At 42.0% G+C, this 20,974-nt stretch overlaps 1 protein-coding gene across 2 annotated transcripts; it reads left to right on the top strand.

Annotated features, from left to right (window-relative positions):
• Positions 1–254: 254 nt before the first annotated feature.
• Positions 255–19,871, top strand: si:dkey-3d4.3 (leucine-zipper-like transcriptional regulator 1 homolog). 2 transcript variants are annotated; one of them, XM_061236980.1, is made up of 8 exons: positions 255–347; positions 9,436–9,621; positions 12,435–12,517; positions 14,209–14,287; positions 14,684–14,724; positions 15,040–15,157; positions 17,626–17,806; positions 18,904–19,871. In XM_061236980.1, exons 2-8 carry the CDS (start codon positions 9,459–9,461, stop codon positions 19,493–19,495), a joined length of 1,257 nt encoding a protein of 418 aa, XP_061092964.1. In that variant the 5' UTR covers positions 255–347; positions 9,436–9,458; the 3' UTR covers positions 19,496–19,871. The 2 variants fall into 2 exon arrangements, with proteins under 2 accessions (XP_061092964.1, XP_061092963.1); XM_061236979.1 differs by having other exon boundaries at positions 15,037–15,157.
• Positions 19,872–20,974: the final 1,103 nt, after the last annotated feature.

Genomic DNA, 20,974 nt, shown 5'->3' with positions numbered 1-20,974 from the left:
ATTACATTTTGTCTAAAGACGTGATTCATTGTGAAAGAACCATTCACTGTGGAAAATAAGCAATAATAGAGGAAAGGAGGGGAGCAAATATACGTTTTCAAAGTACTGTATACTGGAAGGCTACAGTACGTGTTATATGCTTATCTATCTATCCTGATAGATCTGATTACAAACATTTCTCAAGTTGTTTTATTGTTCTTGTTATGAGCAACAGAATACTGGGGGGGGGGGGGGGTCATACTCATCCCGTCCGCCAGAGCGTAACGGGGAGCGGAGCAGGGGTGCCCCTCCCTCAGCATTGAGTACAACGCGAGGAAGCGGAACAGTGTGAAGTTATCACTCATCATGTAAGTTAAGTTTAAACAGTTTAACTGCCTTGATTAACTACTCTTATAAGCGCATTTGAATTTGAGAAAGTAACCTGAAATACAGAACACTGTTCCTCTAATTTTGGAACAGCATACATTTATGTATTTAAAATAGCTGTAGCTATCATACGGCTATATCATATGACTACTCGACCGCAGCTAAAATTGCCCTAGCAAATGCCAAGTGGTTGTAGTGCTGTTACGCGATTGACCACCGTCTTGCACAAGTTGTGTATCGAGTTTGGTCACTATAGTGGAATTCAGATGTTGGAAGTAATTTTGAATGTCGTGTTATACTGTAAAGTGCGACTTCCATTAAAAAATGGAGATTGGACGAATGTTTTTCGACGTGTTATCGGCGAACTCACTAGATGGCTACCTAAAAAGTAACGGGCCTTTCGAAACCAATATGCGTATCGTAATGTCATTTTTTGTTTTTCAAAACGTTACTTTATTTTGTCACGTCCGATCGAGGGGGGGATTCAACTCACCAATGAGTTTAACTCGGGATTCTTAATAAGTAAGTCCCTTCTCTTTAACGGTTCACTATGCTGGGTTTTGCGGGAACAGTGCAATGCACATCAGTAGGCTATAGACCAAGCAAGTCCGGGATGGGAACCGTTTTCAAAGTCAAAACTGATCCCTCAGCGGTCGGGTAAAATGCAGCTTAGATTGAGCACACTTCACATGGTGGAAACGCTGCTATGAATGTAATCACACGCACGGAAGCGAATATTTACAAAACATCGCATTTTGTTGCACAATTTAAAACGCTAAATGAATCTGTTTTTGAAAGTACAGTAAAATGTAAGTCACTCAGGCTGGCCTGCTATGCCGCTTCATATACTCTGCCTTAGGAAGTGAGAAAGACTCACGGCAAACTTCACCGCGTCTTTGGGATTGACTTCCCTGAATGCCTGCACAAATATATATTTTTACTTTTTTTTGTTGTTGTTATTTCGAGTCTGTGGAAGTATTTCGTGTTTACTTAGCCATCAAGTTCTTTGTCTGATTTCAGTTTTATTTGGTGAGATAGTATATTTCTGTTCCAAATGTAATGAGAATATTGCTTCCTCTATTTTTGGTCAATGAGGCATGTCTAATCAGGAGCATTTTCAAAAGGAGTCTGTGTTTTACTATGTCTGGGATATATTGAGTTGTATTAATTTTGTTTAGATGTTTCAGGTGATCAGTCTGTATGATGATATCATATGTTTAACACTGATTTCCCTCTCGTGATCCAACTGCTAAGCTGTTGTCCTTTATTGAACAGTTGTAAGAGTGTTGAATGCAAAACACAATCCAGCTCTTTTTAGCATATTTGGATTCATTTTCGTACAGTCGGTTTCAGGGGTGGAGAAAGAGGGGTGCAGGGTTGGCCGTTGCCTAACCAATCAGAAAATCACATTATTCCAGGGCTGACAAGTTAGGTCATGTAGGACCGTTGTTTTCAGTCACGCCACTCACATAAAAGCAAAGTCACATTGTTGAAGACATTCACATAAATGTAAAATGTGCTTGTGTTTAGGATTTCAGCTTATATTTATCTCTCTTCGAGTTACAACTTGTTAGAAACAAGGCATTGGTCTGTCAGTAGGCTACTTTTGGTTTGGTTGTCTGCTCATACCAATGCTGAAATAAAGAAATGGGCATGGGGTGTGCTCATTACATTTAAAAGGGAACCCCGATTGAAAGTGCCCATCCTCAGTGTATACTTCCTTGTTACGCAAGCATAGGCCTTTTCCTGCCGCTCCCTGCACATGGCACTTTGAAAAGTGTAAACTGGAAAAAAAGGAATTTACGACAGTTTGTATGTTTAACACTACAACCAAATAAGCCTTCCTTGCTTTCTTTGAAAGGAGAAGATTGAGTTCTGATTGAGTTCACTGTATTCTCAAACCCCTGAGAATACAGTGACCTACATATTTATATTATGCAATTAGGCATAAAGCAAAATACACTCAGTTAGTGACCACTTATTAGGGACCCGTGTGCACCAGCTTGTTAATGCAAATATCATATCTAATCAGCCAATCATGTGGCAGCAACTCAATGCATTAATGCGTGATCTAAGTAACTTTGACCATGGAATGATTGTTGATGTAGGAAGGGGTGGTTTGAGTTTCTCAGAAACTGCTGATCTCCTGGGATTTTCATGCAGAACAGTCTCTAGAGTTTAGAGGGTTGTGTGGAAAAAAAACATCCAGTGAGCCGCATTTCTGTGGGCAAAAACACCTTGTTAATGAGAGACATCAGAAGAGAATGGCCAGACTGGTTCAAGGCGACAGTAGCTCAAATGACCATGTGTTACCACAGTGACATGCAGAAGAGCATCTCTGAACACACAACACATTGAACCTGAATTGGATGGGCTACAACAGCAGAAATCCACACCGGGTTTCACTCCTGTCAGCTAAGAACAACAAACTGAGGCTACAGTGGGCACAGGCTCACCAAAATTAGACAGTTGAAGATTGGAAAATCATCACCTGGTCTGACAAATCACGATTTCTGCTGTATGCAGATGGTTGGCGTAAACAGACACTGTAAACAAGATGAATCCGTGGATCCACCTTGCTTCGGTTCAGGCGGGTGGTGGTGTAATGGTGTGGGGAATGTTTTCTTGGCACACTTTAGGCCCATGAATACAAATTGAGCATTGTTTAAATGCCACAGCCTACCTGAGTATTGTTGCTGACCATGTACATCCCTTTTATTATCACAGTCTAATCATCTTCTAATAGATACTTCCAGCAGGATAACACGCCTTGTCACAAAGCACACGTCATCTCAAGCTGGTTCCACAAACATGACAATGAGTTCAGTGTACCCCAATGGCCTCCACAGTCACCAGATCTCAATCCAATAGAGGACCTTTGTTGTGGAACGTGAGATTTGCAGCATGAATGTGCAGTCGACAAATCTGCAGCAATTGTGTGATGCTATTTTGTCAACATGGGCCAGAATCTCATTACATGGAATGCTTCCAGCACCAGCATGTTGAATCCATGCCACAAATAATTCAGGCTGTTCTGGGGACAAAGGGAGGTCCTACCCAGTATTGGAAAGGTTTACCTAATAAAGTGGTCACATGAATGTTCAGTAAAGTCCAAAAGTCTGAGACCATTCATGAAACTGCTTCTTTTTTCCATTCTTTTCTAATTTAATACGAGCTTTTCACTAATTATATTACCAACATAATAATTTGAGTGAAAAGTTGAATCTTTGAAAAATTACATTAATTTCAGAATTTCTTAGTATTTGTTATGTCCACCTTTTGCTTTAATGACAGTGTGAACTCGATCTGCATGGACATTTTTGCAAAAACTGACGATTCATGTTATCCCAGCGTTATTCGACAATGTTCCAAAGAACATCTTGTGATGTTACTGAATGCTTTGCTTTTGTCAGTCTTCAAGTGCCCCCATAAATGTTCAGTGGGTCGGTGGTTGTGGATTGTGCAGCACTCCTTGATCTTCTTTGGTCTTCGACTAGTTCTTGCAAAGCTTTGAAGTCAAAGTCTTTCATTTGTGTACATCTTTCTTTTCATTTCCAGGATTACATAAAAACACCCCACAGATTTTCAATGGGGTCTCAGACTGACCCCACTGTATATTTTCATCATGTTAGCATAAAGCTCATGTTTGTCTTCAGGCTGAAGTGTGTTTGCAGCTAAATTTGTTCTGTATTTAAGGTGCTTTGCTTATTCTCCAGATTCTCTTGCAGGGTAAAATTCTCTGAGCTCACTGAATGGGAATAGAGACCCTCGGTCAGTGGCGGTGTCTGTTTTCCCTACTGAAGACATTTTCGAATGTGAGGCTTTGAGCTTTGGCTGCAGTGTGAAGGGGGTCACTCAGAGTTCAGAGGAATGTTGACTTGGTTGAACCTCTTGATAAGGTGAGAAAAGGGAGCTGTCAAATATAGCAGATGGATCTTCAGTTGTGTATTTGTATTATGCAATAGGCTAACTAGGATATTTGATCATTGCTGAAATTATTATTTGTTAGTCTTTTGTGTAATTTGATGACAAAATCCCTTCACCTCAAGCATTAGCTACATTTGTAGATAGAAAAACAATACCTCCATCTTTATTCTTGCATAGTCATCTAACACAATCAACCTTGCTCAATTATCAAGGGTGATTAGAAACAAAGCCTCATGATCAATGGGTGTGGGGCAGGGGTCGATTGGCATACCTGGGTGCTGATGACCATTTGCTTTCCTTCCACGTCGCATACTTATGTAATGATGTCCATTTGTTTGCCTGTCACCCAATCAGGGACAGGAACCTGCATTTTCTTTCAGCATCTTATTTCATGTGTCCAATATAAATAAAAGCTTGTAACCACACAACACTACTTTCTAACTACCCTGCCTGGCTTTTACCCAGTATATTTCATACTGTAAAGAATAATTTTGCTCTGTTAATAAATTGTTATTAAGCTACGTTTTTTTTTTTACATTTTTGTCATTTAGCAGACGCTTTTAATCCAAAGCGACTTACAAGTGCATAGGTTCTTCACAAGTTAAAGCATCACATCCAAGCTACAATTTCAAACAAGTTCTGTCAAATTCCTATGCATTTTATATAGACTATATCCATAACAAGCTATAAACATAAAACAATAACATCTGAAACCATAAACATACTACAATGTGAATTAGTACTAAAAATGGGTGTTATGGGATAGGGATAAGAGGGGAGCCAAAATGCAGTATGAAGTATGGTTTCATTCGCTGCCCTGTAGGCCAGAACCAAGGTCTTAAACATGTCGTGCTCAGGCAACCACGCTGAAATAAACGCAATAAAATTCCTATCAAGTGTTTCACCACATCTGATGGTGATGATCAATCAGTTTTATTAAATATAACTTGTTACATTCCAAACAACCCATTTATTCAACTTGAAGCCGATACATAAGACAACACAGGCATTGCACATCAGTAGGAGGAAATTAATAGGAGATTCAGAGATCAGGGTTATCCAGATAACTGGGTGGAGAAGGCATTTCAAAAAATTGAACGCATACCCCAATCAAAGTGTTCACAAACCAGAAGATCTGAAAAATACTACTAAACCAGTCCAGTTGAGTTCCAATTTTTTTTTTTTAAATGGCACATTTTCTGATCCACTTTTAAAAACATCTTCAATGAGCCACCATCGTTTTCAAGAGAGCACCCAACCTTGGACTTGATCTGATCTAACACCCCCAAAACAAAAACACTAGTTGAAAAAGGTACAAGTGTGGCAGATTTGGCCAATGCAATTTTATATATAAATGTAATTAATGTAATCATCCCCATACTGGCACTAGGATAAGAATACACATAATATCACTCACAGCCAGTGATATTTACCTGAGAGATGCCCTTGTGTTCTAGTCTCCAGCTTGTCTTGCCTATGGAAAACACACATAAGTGAACACAGGAGTAATATTAGGACTACAGAAATGAGAAGTCCCATAGCTGCCCATTTCATGAAAGCAAATCGTGATGTCTCATCTCTTCATGATATACAGTAGGTAAAGAAAAACATTCCACATAGTGGATGAGACATTAATGAATTGCTCTTGCAGCGAAAATATTATTGGATTTATAAATGAAATACACTATCCCCAAAAGGTCTTCATGAGTTTGATATAAGACCATTGCTCTGAGCCTGTTTACTATTGTTCTAAATATCTTTTGTACTACTTGCCTGATGTTTATGGCCCACATGGATGGTCTAATAGTACACTAAGTACATGCTATTTTTTATTTATGTTATTTTTGGCATCCATTTGACTTTGTTTATGATACTCCTTGAGCTTTTATTACTGTTTTATAGGCCTCTTGCTCACTGTAATAAATACATTACTCGGGAAAATTAACAGCAGTGTGCAGGTTTTTACTTTCTAGCTCAGCATAAAGGATTTCCCTGATCAAACAGCAGCACTTATATTTGTGCTGGGAGACTCTCGGGGATAGAAAGATTGGAGAGTACAACGGTGACTCACTGGTGTACCACACAGCAATTGAGCGGGACCTCAGAGGAACTAGCAGTTGACTTGATTTCCCTCTACTGTAAATTTTATACCGGTAATTTTAGGTTATTTGCACTTACCTTGGAACATGCCTGTTTATCAGTATCACTTGGAGCATAAAAATATTATTCAGTGGGTGGCTGGTGAGCCCTGGAGCTTCTCAGAGGCTGTGAATCAGGTGCATCAGTGAGGGAGATGAGGTGTGTTTAAAGGGTTTCTAATGAGGAGAATTCCTGTGGCCCTGAGGGGGTTTGTCCCGGCGGGACAGAGGGCCCGCAGGACCGGCAAGTTCGGCAGGACCGGCGGACTCCTGTGATTCGCGTGTGCGTGCGTTGTGGGCATGCACCTCTATCACACGCTGTGTGTACAGTTGTCACGGCAGCCTCCCGAAGTGCGGAAATGCAACCTGAGAGGGGTTGCCATGGCAGAGAGCGAAGCCTGGGGCGGGATTGTAGCAGCACTGGGTTTAGGACTGAGAATGAGATGAAGCTCAGAAGCTGTCGTGCGGCTGAAGCCAATTGCCCTCCCGTTGTTCCACACCAGACATGTCTGCAGCGAGGCAGTTGGGACTAATGATGACCTGGGCTGTGTTTTAGACCACATAGGCAGAGGTAGATTATTGCAGAAAAGACCTGTGTCAAATGCATAATTGTTTTGGATTCAAATACTTTTCTGTGCCCGATTGATCTTACCTGGTGCGATTGAGCCAACCAAGGACCAGAAGGTGAGGCTTCCACTTTTTCCAAATACAAACAAACAAGCCCAGCAAAGAGTAGAAAACGACGACAGGAAGAGAAGTCAAATGGAAATATAATGGATGTGTGTTCCCTTGGAGGACTGAGAAGTCTGAGTGGCATCCTGCAGTAATTCAATATTTAAGTTTCGTTGTGCTGTTGGGCAGCCCCCTTCTCCTTGCAGAACGAAACGCAAATATCAGACTACAGAGGAATATCAGCATCTAGACCATTGGTCTCAAAATCAGTGCCATGGAGGGCCGTGTGTATGCTGGTTTTATTCCAGCCTCACATTTTGATTATATAATTAGTTGATATAGGGCATAGTTGGTACATATAGGGCAGCCTGTAGCCTAGTGGTTAAAGAAATACACCAACATATACCATATATGGAAATATACCTTTTTTCCCGACTTAGCCAGACTTAAGTTTTGTGCATTCACTGGCTCGGTTTCCATGTCAGCATAACGTGTTAGCTTAGCATAAAGACTTGAAGCCTATAGGAGTCAGTTGCCTACCTCCTTCAAAGTGAAGAAATACATCTTATTTACATGAGGTATCATGTGTATTTGAAATACATGCGCAGGAATTTATTTTTTTAAACAAGAGGCGTTGTTTTCGGAGAAGTTAGACGTTGGAACTATAACCACTGAACACACGTATAACCTGTCTGAACGCTTCCAAATCCGTCATACTGCCTCCATTACATCATCAATGAAGACAAGTCGTGTGAGTCGTTCACATCCCTGTGCAGACATGCATCTGGCTTGTGTAGCCTACAAGGATGTGGATCTTGTGACAGCATTAGTTTATAAGGCGTGCGATAATGGGGCGCAAATATCCTCAGGTCCATGTGCAAGTTAGCACATTAAAACCGTTCGGCACATAGTGGTTAGAGTCAACTAGTGATGCCAGATTAAAAATCCACATCTGAAACTGGCAAACAAGAAATAAAGGTTAAAATTAGCAAAAGATTGGACACAAGGATTGGACGGTATAAGGCCTATAAGCCATCTCAGAGTCATCTGTTCACTGTTGCAGATGAAACTGATGTTTGGCAGATACTGTTCAATGAAGCTGCCAGCTGAGGATGTGTGAGGTGTGTGGTTCTCAAACTAGCGACTCTGATGTGCTTGTTCTCTTGTACAGTTGTGCATCTGGCCTTTCCACTTCTCTTTCTGTCCTGGTTAGATCCAGTTTGCTCTCCTTTCAAAACAGTAGTGCTCACCATTGTATTAAATCTTCAGTTTCTTGGCAGTCTCAGCCATGGCATAGCCTTTATCAAAGCAACTATTGACTGGTGTGTTTCTTTTTGACTGTCTTTAAACCAAAATTGAACTTTAGAAATGCCAATTCCAAACATTTTAATGGTAGTGTATAGCAATGTATCTAGGTATGGTGAAGTCAAATAATCAGTGATATACAGTCATTTTATTGAGACAAACCTTTTAATTAATGTCACATTCACAAAGACACTGAATTATTTACAGTGTGCAGAGCCAAATCAAGAAAGTCACAAACATTATGGATCGCACTGTATATGCACGCATACCATTAAATAAATGTCTGTACTTTTGTGTCATATTAATCATTTGATCTCAAATCCAAATGCCTTAAGTATATAGCAAAAACAAAGCATTGCCAAAGGTGGTAGTCCAGTGGTCAAAATATCCACCCATGAACTCAGCCGCCTGACTTCCTCCTGACCGGAAAATTGTGCCAATTAGCAAAGCCAGGTGATTTTAACAAAATACTGGGGAGGATTTTTACTTTCTGAACCTGGATTTTATACTTTTGCCAATTTTACTCTACAATTCCCATACTTTTGGAGGGCACAGTATGTTTCTTTTGAACCTTGTTAAGTTTCACTGCGGGCACCAGTGATCTGAAGGTGCAGAGATGGTGTGATGTGAGTACTCATTCCCTCTGTGCATGGTCTAATACGGTCCCTCCTGCTGTGGAGTCATGTCACAGAGATCGCAGGTGACAGTGTCATTAAAGAACGTTGCTGTTGCTAAGTGACACCCGCACGCACAGTTCTCCCCTTACAGAACTGCAGCATGTTCTCACCGTCATGCTCCTGCTGTGGATCTCTGCAAACAGAATGCCTTCAGGGCCACCTGGACCTGAATAGCCACACACCAGCAAGCAGCTTTGAGTCCTGCGTCTGGTTAGAAGCAGCTTTTGCAGATCAAGGCTGTCACCATAGCAACCCAAGACCGGGTCCCCCAGCATTGCTTTATGCGGTGGATGCGATGGAGATTTGGAGCACCGAGAAGACCGGTGGCATGATTGTGCGCTGTTTTTTAGGGGCAGTTTGGTGTGACTCGGGTATGAGTTTGAAGCGTGGGCCCTGCCTTTGGACCCCGATCCCTCAGAGTGGCCCCGTGCCCTGCGACCGCTACAAGCACAGCTGCTGCGCTCACGGGGACAGCGTCTACCTGCTGGGGGGCCGGGGGAAGAGTCTGCTCAGCGACTTCTGGAGGTACAACGTCGGTAAGCCGCGGCACGCCGCCCCTCTGTGTGAGAACAAACAACATACTGTGAGGTCCGTAAGTATTTGGACACTGACATAAATTTAAAAGGCTGTCATTCCTGTGGGATTCACTCCATATGGATGTAAATACCCTCATATTAAAGACTTATTCAGGTTGATGACTTGGAAGGTAATTGGCATGTACATCCATATCGAGTGCCATATACAGCCCCTTAAAATTGTGTCTGTCCAAATACTTGGGGACCTCAGTGTAGATGAAAAGCATGTTGTGTCCTGTGCTTGCGTCTTGAGCCATGTGGCTAATTGTCTTTTCTCCTGCCATTGCAAGGAGATTTCCACTGTTCTAAACACATGGTGTACAGTTGTGTTCAAAATAATAGCAGTGTGTTTAAAAACGTGAGTAAAGCTCAAAATCCTTATAATAGTTTTTATTTCGATGCATTGGGAACACTGCACATTATATCCTAAATCAAAACATGAAGAAAAATGTGTCAATTCTTTTAATTACTTTAATTTTTTTTGTTAAATTACTTTACAGAAAATGAAGAAAAATGAATATTGGGCTGTTCAAAAAAAATAGCAGTGTCTGCATTTTTCTTTACAAACTCAAATATTTACTGTATAAACTGAAAAATCTTCAGGATTTAGCATTCCTGTGAATCACTAAACTAATATTTAGTTGTATAACCACGGTTTCTGAGAACTGCTTTACATCTATGTTGCATGGAATCGACCAACTTCTGGCACCTAAGAACAGGTATTTCAGCCCAGGATGATTTGACAACATTCCACAATTCCTCTGCATTTCTTGGTTTTGCCTCAGAAACAGCATTTTTGATGTCACCCCACAAGTTTTCAATCGGATAAAGGTCCGGGGATTGGGCTGGCCACTCCATAACTTTAATTTTGTTGGTCTGGAACTAAGATGCTGTGCATCTATGCCCTGCAGTGTGTAATGGTAACTCTGTGCCTTGCAGTGTGTAATGGTAACTCTGTGCCCTGCAGTGTGCAATGGTAACTCTGTGCCTTGCAGTGTGCAATGGTAACTCTGTGCCCTGCAGTGTGCAATGGTAACTCTGTGCCCTGCAGTGTGCAATGGTAACTCTGTGCCCTGCAGTGTGTAATGGTAACTCTGTGCCCTGCAGTGTGTAATGGTAACTCTGTGCCATGCAGTGTGCAATGGTAACTCTGTGCCCTGCAGTGTGCGATGGTAACTGTGCCCTGCAGTGTGTAATGGTAAATCTGTGCTCTGCAGTGGGTAATGGTCACTCTGTACACTGCAGTGGGTAATGGTAATGTTGTCTGTGCCCAGCAGTGCGCAATGGTAACTCTGTCTGTACACTGCAGTGGGTGACGTTTTTCCCTCTCCAATCAACGTTTTAATCAAAGTACGCTGTTCCTTTGAACAATGTCTGGAACGACCCATTTTTCTCAGGTTTTCAGAGAGAAATGCATGCAAACATGTGCTGGCTTCATCCTTAAATAAGGGCCACCTGATTCACACCTGTTTTTTCACAGAAGGAATGACCTCACTAATTGAACTCCACACTGCTATTATTTTGAACACGCCTCTTTCAATTAATTATTCAATTACACAGGCTCAGGAACATGTGTATCATGAATGTTGGGTCTGTTGGTTTACTATGACTACTACACCTACTGGTAAATTATTTGCCATTTAGTAATATATTTTCTACCAAAAACAGTGATTGATCTGGTAAGTCATGTTGGACTGCTATTATTTTGAACACAACTGTACATGTAAACTAATTCCATTAGGTGTATGTTTATTAGCACATATGCTAACTGAAGATAATGTATAAAGACCAGTTTTGCTGATCATGATTAAAAACATTAAATTTGCATTAAATTAATAATGCTGCATTTGGTAAATATTACTACAATAAGCATAAGTAACATTATGAGGAGGCTGCTGGGCTGGGACACTGTTTCTGCTGCTACAATAGCTGCTGTCTCTGATGCAACACTCTATGTCCTGCAGTGTGTAATGGTAACTCTATGCCCTGCAGTGTGCAATGGTAACTCTGTGCCCTGCAGTGTGCAATGGTAACTCTATGCCCTGCAGTGTGTAATGGTAACTCTGTGCCTTGCAGTGTGTAATGGTAACTCTGTGCCCTGCAGTGTGCAATGGTAACTCTGTGCCTTGCAGTGTGCAATGGTAACTCTGTGCCCTGCAGTGTGCAATGGTAACTCTATGCCCTGCAGTGTGTAATGGTAACTCTGTGCCTTGCAGTGTGTAATGGTAACTCTGTGCCCTGCAGTGTGCAATGGTAACTCTGTGCCTTGCAGTGTGCAATGGTAACTCTGTGCCCTGCAGTGTGCAATGGTAACTCTGTGCCCTGCAGTGTGCAATGGTAACTCTGTGCCCTGCAGTGTGTAATGGTAACTCTGTGCCATGCAGTGTGCAATGGTAACTCTGTGCCCTGCAGTGTGCGATGGTAACTGTGCCCTGCAGTGTGTAATGGTAAATCTGTGCTCTGCAGTGGGTAATGGTCACTCTGTACACTGCAGTGGGTAATGGTAATGTTGTCTGTGCCCAGCAGTGCGCAATGGTAACTCTGTCTGTACACTGCAGTGGGTGATGGTAACTCTGTCTGTATACTGCAGTGGGTAATGGTCACTCTGTACACGGCAGTGGGTAATGGTAATGTTGTCTGTGCCCTGCAGTGCGCAATGGTAACTCTGTCTGTACACTGCAGTGGGTAATGGTAACTCTGTCTGTATACTGCAGTGGGTAATGGTCACTCTGTACACTGCAGTGGGTAATGGTAATTTTGTCTCTGCCCTGCAGTGCGTAATGAGTGGACAGAGCTGGACTGCAGCTGTGAAAATGCCCCTGAGGAAACAGAAGAGCACTCCATGGTGAACTATCAGGTGACCTATCAGTGACCAATCAATAATGAATAACTGCAGCTGTGACTCAGCAGTGAAGATCAACCCATATTGCCCTTGGGATGGAAAACTGTTTCATGAATCTCAGATCATAATAACATAACAATCCTCAGTTGCACTGTTTTACTTAAGTGAAAGGAAAGCCATGTGCCAGATTCCACAGATCAGGCCTGGGCCCTCTTTCACAAAGCAGGATTACTGAGTTAGCTGGATAACTGTGCTGAGTAAAACCCTGAACAGCTCTTTTTACTTCAGTTTTTGTCCCAGATATTGGAGTGTTTCAGGTTTTACTCAGCGCAGTTATCCAGCTAAATCTGTAATCCTGCTTTGTGAAACAGGGCCATACAGCACAGTCCACACAGTGTGAACAAATGCTGTTTTATTAATGCCTGGTTAAAAAGTGCTGCTATACTGTAAGACTTCCAGCTTCACTGGCACAAAATATGTAAGCTGTAAAGAGAGAGGTTTGTAGTCATCATGAACCAAAGAAGCCACATGCTTGCATACTCCACAGGATGTGGCATTTTGTTGTCATGGGCAACAGTCGGAGTGTACAACTGTTTAGTAAATGCAGATACAGTGGGCTCTTCAAACATTTTACCAAGGGCACCAATAATTCTCACGCCCAGTACATCTAATGCAAACTCCTGTGGCTAGCTGTGTGTTTGTAAGTTTGTAAGATGGGATTTGAACCCCGGCCTCTCACCCGTCCAAAGATGTGTTAGACAAACTCACCCATAACCAAGGGCAACAATGTTATTTTGAATTTGAGGGTTATGTCATCAGGGAGCATTGTCGCGGTAACCTGCTATGAGCCCTCGCTGTATTTCACCGTGCTTACTAGCGAACAAGTTGAGCTAACACCGCTACATGTACAATATGCTTCATTAAATGAACACTTCCACAAATGGTTTCTTTTTCGTCTGGAGTTCCTCTGCGGCCTGCCTCAGTGAGTGACAGTTATTAGTGCACATTGTGACACTTTTTTTTTTTTTTTTAAGAGATTTTTTAGGCCTTTTTCAGCTTTATTGGACAGTATATAGTATAGAGAGACAGGAAGAATGGGAGCGAGAGAGAGGGGAAGACATGCGACAAATGTCGGACGGTCGGATTCGAACCGCCGACGTCGCGGCTCGCAATAAGCATGCGGTCAGTGCTCTACAGGCTGCGCCACCGAGACACCCCATTGTGACACTTTTTAAGTTATTCTATGTTCTCCTCATAACTGAATTGAAGCACTGGTTACATGGACATAATCATTACAATAGATGAGTTATTTAGCTGATTCTTTTTATCCAAAGTTGTTTAGACTCAACTGGGCCTCACTCAAGGACCCAACAGCTACACAGATCTTACTGTGGCTACACTAGGGCATCATCTAGGTCATCTAGGTTAAATGCTTCCCCAAAGCCCCAATCACTTTCAATATCTCCCAATCATGTGTATAAAAGCATAGCTGCAGAGAGAGAAACTATAGCATTGTGGGAATCTTGTGTGACTGTGGATGTTTGAGCTGCCATATTTGTAGTTTTTTCAGGACACAGAAGGTGAAAATAGTGTGGGTGAATACCACCAAAGGTTGGGGAGAGCGCCTTCAGTCAGTACACAGCTGGCCCACTTTTTTACCCACAATGCACTCAGAAATGATAGTGACATTGTTTAATATGTTTCAGGGGCTGCTGTTCATCTTCGGAGGAATGATAGATTCGGGGTACTCTGGCAACAAGACCCCCCTCTGGGTGTACGATACAGGTAAGATATATTACCAAAAGAGTACAGCTTTCTGTTCAGTGTGGATGTGATGCACAAATAAAGCAATGCCACAAGTTATTATGGTGGTTAGAGCATAAACCCAATTAAGAATCTGTAGACCCTGAATTATTTGCTAATTGGTGGAACAGTGAAGAGTAAATTATGCACCTCTTTGCTGAACCTCTGGGTCAAAATAAATCTGTTGGAGATTGTGGTGTTTTTTACATTTCATTCCAAACTTTGTTTAGTCGTTGGTATCGCCCTCCATGTTCAAGGTACATTTGAGAGTAGAAGTGTACCATTCTCTACGGTTCTTGAATGTTTAAAAACCCAGCCCTTCCTTGGCAGCAATGGCATATGTGTTGAGTGGTGTGCATTCTGGGTGTTCCTCTGCAGATAAGGAAGAGTGGCTGTGTTGGCAGGGGAAGAACACTCAGGTACCGAATTCCCGGGATTCCAGGATAATTATGTGTAACAACTGACGTTCAGCAGGAGAAAATCCATCCAGTCATGTTTTATTTTGGTCCTTGCATATGAAGAAATTTCTCTCCCCCTTTTTTCTTGTTCTTTCCCTGAATGCTTTAATGAGTAGTTTTTTAATGTATTGTATGTAAAAGTCGAAGTACTAGAACTCTTAAGTACTAGAATATGCTAATCACATATTTGTGATCTTGCACCTTAAAGGGTTTCAAATAGTGGTCAATTTTGGCATTTGCAGATTCCTCACTGACACTGATTTTTGATTTCAGAAGCTGGCGCCGGTCAACAGGAAAGGACACAGTGCGGTTGTGTTTGAGTCTTCCATGTACATATACGGCGGCTACATTGACATGAAAGGCCCGTCTCAGGAGTTCTGGAGGTTAGATTTTGGTGAGTACTTCATGTATTGTGTAATGTATGTTCTGTGCTTGTGTATGTGTGTGTGTGTGTTCTGTGTATATTGTGCGCGTGCTTTCTGTGTGTGATTTAACTATGAAAATGTGTTGAAATGTTTATCTTTCCTGCTGAAAAACAGCTCAAGCTAGGTTTTGAAACAGTTGGTAGCTGGTTGACCAGTTCAGACCAGCTCCCAGTTTGACACAGTTGGACCAGCTCAAGTTACGTTTGGAACAGCTGGTTTCTGGTTGACCAACTACCAGCTCAGACAAGCTACCAGCTCTAGCTGGTTGACCAGCTTATACCCAGCTGGACCAGCTTTATGTCCAGCTGGGCCATGCTGGTTGACCAGCTCATACTCATGGGTTTTACAGCAGGACTGTTTCCCTGCGTGGAATATTGAACATCAGACAGTATTTCACCTGCTGAATTTCAATTCACGTTTTATTTGTATCGTTTTTATAGAGACACTTTCACAAGAACGTTTTACAGAAAGAACGGAAAAAGGAAGTTTTTGTTTCTAAGAAGCACAGGATGTTCTTTCCCTGCCTGAAACAGGACTCCTCCTCAGTCAGTGAGAATTCCCAGGCTCAAGGCAAAGTATAGTACAGACCTGCTGAAGGGTACATGCACCGACTTGTACAGGCAGTTATGTACCAATTCAGTGTCATATTGGCTCCCTTCTGGGTGTGGCTTTCTTCAGAAATCCTACAGGCGTATTAGCAGTAAGCATAGTGCCTTATTTCATTATGTGTCTGACACAAAATATTTCTTATATGTTTTGTGGCAGGTCAGAAAATATAGTAGTGCGCAAAATAACAAAGCCAGCATTCAAAAAGTAGGTAGTGGGTAAGGTGTTGCTTCGGGGTTACACTGAAAAAAAAAAATCTTTAAATCTTTTTTGGTAAATAAGATGAAAATATTGGCAATGAGGTAAGACAGTTTGAACTTATTTCAAGATTTGCCAATGGAATAAGAACATTAAACATTTAACATCAAGCAAACTTCAACTTAAAACAAGATAATATTTTCTACTTGAGAGAAAAAAAATATCTTAAGTATTATTACAAGACTAAAATTGGTGTTTTTTCTTCAGGGTAGGGAACTGGGCTTTTAACTGTGAGGTAGTTAACACCCAGGTGCTAAACTGCTGTTGTACCCTTGAGCTACATAATGTAACCTGAAACACGTCAGTCAACATACAGCTGTATGACGGGATTGCATTCAAAATCTAATCTGGATAAGAACTGCAGAAATCTAACCTTGAGCTATTGGCAGCAGGCCTGGCTAAAATACGCAAACTTTTATGTATTGTCCCCCCACACACACACACAAACACACTCTGACATTAGGTAAAATAAAGCATTGGTTGGTGAGAAATTCATTAAAGATCTTTCTGGACTGCTGTATTTAAAAAGCCACTTTTCTCAGAGGTTGGCACGGAAGCTAAGCAATTTTAATTCCTGTGACTATGGCATGTGCAGAGAGATCGTGTTCAAAACTGAAACTATTCAAGAACTAGGCAAGCTTACCTTAGAAGCACAATGTCGCAAAATACACGTCAGGGTTGTCAGTATAGTCGGCTGTACAGTTGTTCAGGGTTGTCAGCATAGTCTCAGAAACAGCAGGCTACTCATACCAAGAGATAAGAGGACAGGGCTACAGGCAATTCTCAATTGGGAGTACATTCAATTTCTTTAGTATATTTCCCTTGATTGTATTGCTTTGGAGCCCATTTATGTAGGCTAATGTCCTGACAAAAAAACATTTATATCATAAAGACCAAGAGTGACAGAATTTATCTTATAGCCATGATTTTTCTTTTGAGCTGATCACACTCGGTGCTGAAATAATGAAGTGACATGACGCAAATATTAATTACTGCTTACTTTAGTTTTTTCATGCAATATCGTTGAGTGTCCATTTTCATTTCCCCTTTTCTCCAAGGCTACATGCGTGTATGTTTGTGTCAGTGATGTCCCAGAGATCCTCCTGTGCTAAGTTCCAACTTTCTGTAGCTGGTGCAGAAATGGTAGTCATTCAGAAGCATATCATCAAAAATTGCACATTTGCACATCTTAAATAGTTATAAAAAGGATGATGTTTCTATAAATTCCTTTCGTGTCTGTCAGCTGTCATTAAAGCCACTAGAATGCCGAAACAAATCTGTCTCTAAAGCAAAATATATCAAATAAAACACTCTCGGAACATTTGTGCTACCGTGCAGATTCAGTAATGGACCTGTGCTGTTTTCATGATTTTTCATGCAATATGTATATGATACCATGTGTGTGTATGCATGTATGTGTGTGCTTTGTGTGTGTGTGTGTGTGTCTGTATGTGTTTGCGTAACGTGTGCATGTATGACTGTGCTTTTTGTGTATATGTGTATGCTTGTCGTGTGTACACGTGTGTGTGCTTGTTGTGTGTGTGTGTGTGTGTGTGTGTGTGTGTGAGTACAGACACTGAGGCGTGGTCAGACCTGACCCCGGATGAGGCGGGCCCCGGGCCCCGGCACGGACACTCTGCGGCGACGCACCAGGACTGCATGTACCTGTTCGGGGGCCTGACAGGCCTTCGGGAGCAGAGCGACTTGTGGAGGTGGAGCTTCTCCACTCACTCCTGGAGCTCCATCCGGTCCCTGTGAGTGCTCCTGTCCTCTGCCCCAGGGCGCCTCTCCAGGCCCTGGCCTGCACGTTTCCCATGAAATCAGCACAAAACGAACACGTGGCAATGGATGTCTGTACAAGGGCGTCCAAGGAAACCTGATAACCCACAGTCAGGGGTACTATTTGATTGCACTGCTTAACTACATGAACTGAAAATTTGAAAATGCAGGCTCATAGGATGCAGTCAATCTTTTCAACAAACAAAATCGACTTCACTGCAAAAACCCAAAAATGAGTTGTCTTAACAAGTATTTTAGTCTTATATTTAGACTTAAAACTCATTTCTATTCCTTTTTTTTGCTAAAAAAAGACAAATATATTAATGATATTATTGTCTTTTTTGTGGTGGGATTTGCCAGTGGGGTAAGAATATTTCAACAGACAAGCTATCACTACTCCGTGACCATTACCTATATTTCCTGTAGGTTTTATTGTAGTTTCCTGGCTACTTGTGCCTGGTGCTTCCATTTCATAGTGCCTTGTAATGTGGATGTGTCACTCATGGTCTTCAATTGAGCCGTTAAACGTCATGAGCTGTTAAACGTTATGAAACTTCCTCTACCGTCTACACCAAGTATTTTGTGTGCTATTACAGAGAGTTGAGACTGCTCTTGCTTCATACAGTGTGTTTCAATCACTTGCTTTTTAAGTTCTGAGCTCTTTGACATGTGAAGTCAGTTTATGATTTGTCAGAATAAGTCGAATATGTGTTTGAGCATATAGTATTTACTTATGAGCATGTAGTGTTTGAGCGTGTTGTATTTACTCAGCTGAATGAGTACATACTACACCGGAGCACCCAGTAGGAATCAAGCATCCCGACATGGGTGGGATTGAACTGCAGGGTGAATTTCCCGTCTTTATGTGAAACTAGGACAGGAAACAAGCCCAGTTCATGGTTAAAACAGGTTTGAGAACTTCCACTCCATCCACTCAAATAGAGATTCCAATGTGTTAGTGTAAGCTTACACCAAGGCTGTACAAACCCCAAGTAAATGACCTCCAGATTAACTTGTTTGCTGTTCTCTTGAACGATAAGTGCTCACGGTCCGGCTTCCCGTTTCCGCACAGCTCCGGACCCTCCAAGCTGGTGGGCCACTCTGCCGTGGTGTACCAGGACAACATGCTGCTGTTTGGGGGTGGCGCGGCCCAGAGCCCCTCCAGGAACGGCCTGTGGAGGTTCAGCTTCCCCACCCAGGTGTGGGAGCGGCTGGCCGCCATTACCGCCAGCTCGCCGCCCTGCAAGATGCACCACTGCATCGCCGGACTGGGCCCCAGCTACCGGCCCCAGCCCCAGAGCAGCCACACGCCCCCAGGGGAGGGCCCTCTGGGCCGGCCCAGGCCCGCGGGCGCCAAGCTCCGGCCCTTTAAGAACAGGTGTTTCCCCACGGAGGGCAGCATCGAGCTGGAGACCTTCTGCGTGGAGAACCGGCACGGCGCCCCTCCACACGCAGACACCCGCATCCACCCGGCATCTCTGAAAGGGAGCTGCCTCACTTTTGAGAACCAGGAAGCATTCGGCAAAGGGTGCGACTGTGAGGACGGCTCCAGTGCCGAGGACGTGACCTTTCACCTGCCGGACCTGCTGCTGGTCTTGGGAGGCAGACCCATGGGTGCCAACCCCGGAATTTCCATGTGGCAGCTGACACTGAGTGACCTTTGACCTCCGACCTCAGCTAGCTGCCTTCCGTTACCGGGGTCGGGGATTTCCTAATGGACACTGCAGAGAGAGGAAAAGTGTGGCTGTAGACTGTTATGGAGGGAGCAGTGGTGTTTTAATTACACACTTTTGACTTCTTCACGCTTTCCTTTGGGATCCAACGTGAGAGACATTCTTCAGATTAAAAGTGTTTGCAATTCACTGCTGCTCATTTCAAGATTCAGATTTTCTCATTGTTTTTACTAATTCGTTTTGTATCTGTTTTAAAGCGAATAAGCAATATTACAGAGGAGCTTTGGAGAAAAATGGATGGCAAAAAAATGAATGTTATATTAGCTAGATATATTTTTTAATAAATAATTGTAAAGGGTTTTTATGACAGCTGGCATGGTTTGTAGCACTGGAGCTTACACGCAAGCAATTCATTACATACTATATGCTAACATAACCAATGAGCATTAGCATATCAACCAAATCTATGGATGCTATTCCAGTTGAGATGTTACTTTTCCTAATATTTAACATTCCAAACGGCACAATACTTGAACTTTTTATATTTGTATGATAGAGGATGATTTGTACTCACATAAATAATTATCTAACAATGCATTTTCCTTAAATTATATTGAAATTCATTGCTTCCACCTGTAAGGTACAGAAAAATATGGAAATGACTTTGGTAGGATTCAGTCAAATGCCATCATAACCAAATACATGCAAACATCACGTGATCTCTGAATGCGAGAATTATGGGAATATATTTATTGGGCCTGTTATATTCATTCATTCATTCATTCATTATTAGCGGCTGTTACTTTTACTCTCCGCTAGAGGTCGACAATAATTCAGATTTGCAAAAGACGCTTAAAACGCATTACTCGATATATTCAAGTCCAATAATCAGGGTCTTTTACATTACATTACATTATTGGCATTTGGCAGACGCTCTTATCCAGAGCGACGTACAACAAAGTGCATACCCATAACCAGGGATAAGTTCGCTGAAAGACCCTAGAGGGAAGTACAATTGCTCTACAATTCCCTCAAGGATTTCAGAATTCTGAGATCTAATTGAGAAGTATGGGATTTACAATAAATGTGAGAATACACTTTAAATCTTAGTTTTTTGCTTTCGCCAAAGAGTTGTGTAAGGTAGAGTGCACCGATTACCGCCGGAGAGACGTGATTTTATATTTGCATGGTTATTTCTTCATAATGTATCAAAACAGTTCATTAATGCTGTATTTTAGAAAATACACAGGAAAAGAATGACAAATAATACACGACTTATTATATTGATTTATAGTTGATACTATTGCCTATAAATTAACTGCAGTTATTACCGTGTTGAAAGTACATTCAGAATAAGATTTCGTTGCAGTAGGCCTATTATGGTACATGTGTGATTTTATAACCGTGCTGTTCTTAGACTTTTGTAGCCTAATCCAGCTTGGCTAGTCGCGGTGTCAGTCCACATGACCC

The sequence above is a fragment of the Conger conger genome, chromosome 3 (assembly GCF_963514075.1).
Source record: "Conger conger chromosome 3, fConCon1.1, whole genome shotgun sequence".
Lineage (NCBI taxonomy): Eukaryota > Metazoa > Chordata > Actinopteri > Anguilliformes > Congridae > Conger > Conger conger.
This window is presented reverse-complemented; position numbering and strand designations above follow the sequence as displayed.

Excerpts from the sequence above, each read along its gene's own strand:
- si:dkey-3d4.3 (XM_061236979.1), top strand. The coding sequence starts at position 9,459 with ATGAGTTTGAAGCGTGGGCCCTGCCTTTGGACCCCGATCCCTCAGAGT. Across the intron at positions 14,288-14,683 it reads CCTCTGGGTGTACGATACAG|ATAAGGAAGAGTGGCTGTGT; the intron begins GTAAGATATATT and ends GTTCCTCTGCAG. Across the intron at positions 15,158-17,625 it reads GTTCTGGAGGTTAGATTTTG|ACACTGAGGCGTGGTCAGAC; the intron begins GTGAGTACTTCA and ends GTGTGAGTACAG.